Source organism: Oreochromis aureus, linkage group 8 (assembly GCF_013358895.1).
Source record: "Oreochromis aureus strain Israel breed Guangdong linkage group 8, ZZ_aureus, whole genome shotgun sequence".
NCBI classification, from domain to species: domain Eukaryota; kingdom Metazoa; phylum Chordata; class Actinopteri; order Cichliformes; family Cichlidae; genus Oreochromis; species Oreochromis aureus.
Window position 1 is genome coordinate 10,513,442 of NC_052949.1, and position 4,889 is coordinate 10,518,330.

Here is a 4,889-nt window from a genome sequence, read left to right on the forward strand (position 1 = left end):
CAGAAAAACACTCCACTTCTAGTGAACAGACAGTTATTTTCTGATTTGCATAGAAACTGGTATGCCTTGTTCACTGGAATGCACGGGCCTTTACGGTGATGACAGATGCTGAACAGGAAGAATCTTTACACTGAAAGTTGTGCTCTTATATCATATATACATATGTTCTTACAGCTCTGCAAAATAAATACTTTCTTGTTGCCCAGAACTGCCTGACAGTCCTTTGTTTCATGCAGGTATACTTGTGAAAATATATATTATATTTCCCTGAATCCACAGATATAGTGATGTTATTACATGGCATGAAATATATAGCTACTAACTGTCCAAATACCCTCATATGTACTGTTATAGAAATCGTCTTGTGTGGCTGCAAGAGGTATAACAACAGATATCTGACGCAAACCTGAAGTAAGAAAAAATGGCAAAATCTGGAAATAATAATAAATTTGACATTATTAGTTTCATAAATTCACAGATGATTCTGTGCCATGATGTTTGCTTTGCTGAATGTTAATATTTATAGTTGTCATATTAATATAAATTATGTCACATAATTAGAACCATTAATGAGCAAGCGTATAGTCAATATAACATCGCCTTCAGTCTGCCCCTGCAAAGTCGGGGCAAGTCGAGAGGTTAGTTTGTCCGCCTATTTTGACCAATCACATTAAAGAGAAACCACATTAACAAACAGCAGCCCCGCCCCCTTCTGTTCCTAATAACTTGAGCAAGGTGTGCAAGTTGTTGGTTATTTGAAGAGTGAAAGAGCAGCTCTACACAGGAAAATACCAGGAGCTACTTGGAGTTAGCCTGAAAGACAAAGGTGAGGATCGAATTAATAAGTTTTTTCCATTTAAAAATCTATTTTAAGTTGAAATGTAATTTTTTTTACTGTGTTGGCTTTGACTTTTGGTCACTTTATGCAGTGTGCTGGGGTATGCTCTCACAGCTGCAGACAGATGATGAGCTATAAATTCCTTATTATGCAAAATACAGCAGCTGTTAACACCTCAGTAATGTTTAGACAACTATAAGTCCTATGTTGGCTCCTTTATTGTCACTTAGAGCTGAAACTTTAAGAACCTTTTCAAAGAGTAAAACAAACCAGGCATAAATTTTCTGCTTCCTGTCTTTTTTCTTTTTCTTGCTTTCAATAGAAAATGTATTTGCTGAATTAAGTGACTTTATCCTTACTCTAACCTGTCACTGTAATTCTATGCAGCCAGAAACTGCTGGGAAAAAAAACAATTTCTAAGCCTAAATAAAAATTAAATTCTTCTCTAAATTAATTCTAATGTCTTGTTTCTGGACTTTCACCATCAGCCCACAGCTCTACGTTTCATTGGCACTTTGCACTGCATACGAGAGAGAGAATCTAACAATGTGCGACCTGGAGAATACTTTGGACAAGCCGGTACAGATTAATGAGAAAGATGCTGTGGATGTTACAATGGAAAAACTGAGGAGCATTAAACACCACAACCTCACAGTAAACTTCACTGAAGGTAAAATGTTGTTGTACAGCAGGTCTGCCTGACTGTGTGCGAGGCACAATCCGTATCTGCGCATCATGCAAACATTTAAATCTTCATTGATCTGCAATGATTTGTTTGTTACTAAGCAGTTAATGTGATTAAATGAACCATACCATTTCTATTTCTTTACCCTTTATTAACGTACTTTTTAAATTTGCACCAGATTGGCCTCGAGTGCTGAGTCACAAAGATCCAAATGATGAAGTTCTAGATTTTAAAGTTCGAGAACGTGAAGATTCAGGCTTTGAAGATCAAGTCGATGAAGAGCCTTTCGATGTCACAAAGAGAGATGAAGAGTCAAACAGCGGTTTAAGCTCGAGTGATGAAGCGTTCATTGAGGATTGTTGTCCACTTTGTTCACATGTTTGCACTGAGCCTGCGGTGCTGCAGTGTGGCCACAGCTTCTGTAACGGCTGTGTGCAAGAATGTGAGAAGTGGAAAAAGTCTTTTAAATGTTCACTCTGTAACAAAGTCAACAACAACCCAGAGCCTCCAGTTAATGTTTCCATGATGTGTTCAAGTGAAAGCGACAGAGTTGATCCATCAGGAGGACAAAGAAATGTGCAGGTGAGTGTGCTTCATTCTTTATACGCTTTATACGCCGATATAAAACCATATAGCTTCATCTTAATAGGGTTATTAGGCACTTTGACTCAATCATAGATGATCTGTGATAACTAGTCAACATTATCTTTATTCAGCTACTTATACGACCACACAGAGTGCTCAGAAAATTAGCAGTTGATTCTATGGAGCTCATTTTCAGCTTTAAAGTTTTACTCTGGGATCCCAGAGAAAAGCTTGTTTTCCATCATTCACTGACTTTCCTTGTGCTTCTGAGTGTTTGGTTTCTTTAAAGTTATCCATTATCCATTAGGGACATGATGGATGATTATAGTAACCATGAACTTTTTCCACACAGTAACTGTTAAGAATAGAAATTGAGAACCCCAGAATGCAAGGATATTCTGGGGTTCCTCCAGGACCTCCAGTCCAGGATTAGAGAAGATGATTAGCAACATAAAACACAATAATCTTTAATCCAGAGAAGATTTCCTGTTTCTTACTCACCATCAGTGTTTTTCTGTTCTGCTTTTTTAATCTGCAGCCCCTGAAGTTGTTGACTCCTTCATCTCCAGAGCTTCCACTGTCTGAAGATCTGACTGAGGAGACTTCAGTGTTTGGCAAACATTACAAACCCCATGTGCTGATCATTAAATATATTGACACGGAAGATGTCACAACTGTTATTACAGTTGAGGAAGCTGATGAAGACTAAAACCTTTTCAGTTAACTACAACATAATAACCTTGATGAGATATGAGGGTTAAATGAGCCTGTGCTCCTTCATGACCCTCTCAAACATTCCTCCTTATTTTTTTGTATTTGTAACTCCTCACATGGTTTCTGTTCATGTAGTGCATTAACAGGCTGGTGTTAACTCATCACGAGCTCGTCTTTTTATGAAATGGTTTATTCTGTTGCCTGTAACAGTATATTTTGAGTTTTTTTTTTATCCCTCTTTCTTTCAGATGAAAAGTAGCACTGTTTATGTTAAATATTCTCTTGTGTCTTTCCTGCTAGTCTTATTTATTTGTAGATCTTACATCATTTAAAGTTCTTTTGGCAGTATCGTGTGTTTTGTGTGCCGTAAAAGTGACAAAGCACAACTTGGACTTTGCTTCCATCTTGTGTTCAACAAGCACAGCTACAGTGTGCAGGTCTGAGAGTGTGAAACCAAACTGTGAACAAATAGGTTTTTTAACGTCTTTTCAGTGACTGATGCCACGCTAATGCTTTTATATGTAATATTCTATTTTGGTAGAATCAATTTCTGTCTTCTATCGAGAAGGTTCATTTGATTATTTTTATGTTTTTTTGTCTGAAGTTGCATTAAATAAAATGTAAAAGCAAAAATTAAGACTGGATATTTTTTTAAGAAAGCAGAACCATTCTGATCTAAACCCAGACGTTCACTTTAGCTTGACTCTTTTTTCACTTTTTTCTTCCTTCCTTTCCTTGACCATATGACATTTCCATCAAGGAAATGTGGTTGCAATAAGAAGACAGGAGGTAACTTTTTGGACAACTCAGCGGCACCCTGGAAATTTTCTAAATGACCGGAAAGGTCTAAAAAACAGATGGTATTAAGTCTCCATCTCACTGTATATAAAATGATCTAACATAAAAAGTGTTTATTTTTCATATGTACAGAGCTGAATCTGTTTGATCAAAGATGATCTTGTACACATTTTAAGACCAATAGTACACAACTTGGACTTTGCTTCCATCTTGTGCTCAACAGAGAAAGCTGCAGCGTGAAGGAGGAGTGTAAAAACTACTGTGACTAAATGCAGCTAGTTACTTCACAGCATCAATGATTATACCAGACTAATGAAACACACAAATTGTTAGAGTTATTTGGGCAGTCGGAGGTGCTGCCAATATGGGTTTCACACTTTGAAATCTTAGGCCATGTCTGAACATGAATATCTCAGCAACTATTAAAGAGTAATTGGCAGGTGGTTCAAAATTCGATTAAGATCTGGGGTCAATTCAGGAAACATTTTAATTTGACAAATACATGTAGCTTCTGTAGAATTATAGGGATTATTTTATATAACCATCATCTTTGTCATTGCATTAATTATCATTTCATCCAAGCATTTATTGAAGTTGCTGGCATTATGTTATAATTTATATTATAGGGGTTATCCTAATCAAATATTAACATGTTTATTACAGGTGCAGTTATAACTACTTTAAAATGATTGAGTTAAATATATATGTATCATAACTCATATGCTGAGTATATTGTTACAGTAAAATAGTAGCTGAGCAAAGGCCTGAATGTATTCAGCTTCTTGTGGTATTTGAGTTTGCTTAGTTACAGGTGACGGAAGGATGTCCAGTCCATGGTGACCTCAAAGGCCTTAGGTCATCACCATATTCGGAAGAGTATGCCACAAGGAGGAACCTCTATGTTGCATTTAATTCTTAAAATACATGAATGTTCTGTACATGCAAATTATGTGTTTGTAAACGCAAGAAGGGCGTTACAATACCCTGATGTTATAAAAGCAATCTAGAGTGTATTTTGGGTAGAGATGTATAACTGTTTTGCAGTTTACACCTCTCCACGCTGCGTGCATTCATTAAAATCAATTGTTTGAACCACCTCTTCTGGACTATCATTGTTTTACTCTCATCCTCAATTTCGAACCCGTAACATTTGGTGCATTGGCCGAGGTTGAGTAGAGAGAGTTGGAGGTTGAGACTGAGAGGGTCCAAGGTGCTCAAACAGGCAGACACGAGTCAGTGGTCGAGTGAGTGGACATAAGCGGCTTATTC

At 37.0% G+C, this 4,889-nt stretch overlaps 1 protein-coding gene across 1 annotated transcript; it reads left to right on the top strand.

Moving 5' to 3' along the window:
• The first annotated feature begins 766 nt into the window (after positions 1 to 766).
• Positions 767 to 3,443, top strand: LOC116322709 (E3 ubiquitin-protein ligase RNF8-like). The gene is made up of 4 exons (XM_031742858.2): positions 767 to 826; positions 1,327 to 1,508; positions 1,702 to 2,105; positions 2,647 to 3,443. The coding sequence occupies exons 2-4, from the start codon at positions 1,385 to 1,387 to the stop codon at positions 2,815 to 2,817; spliced, it is 699 nt and encodes a 232-aa protein (XP_031598718.1). The 5' UTR covers positions 767 to 826; positions 1,327 to 1,384; the 3' UTR covers positions 2,818 to 3,443.
• Positions 3,444 to 4,889: the final 1,446 nt, after the last annotated feature.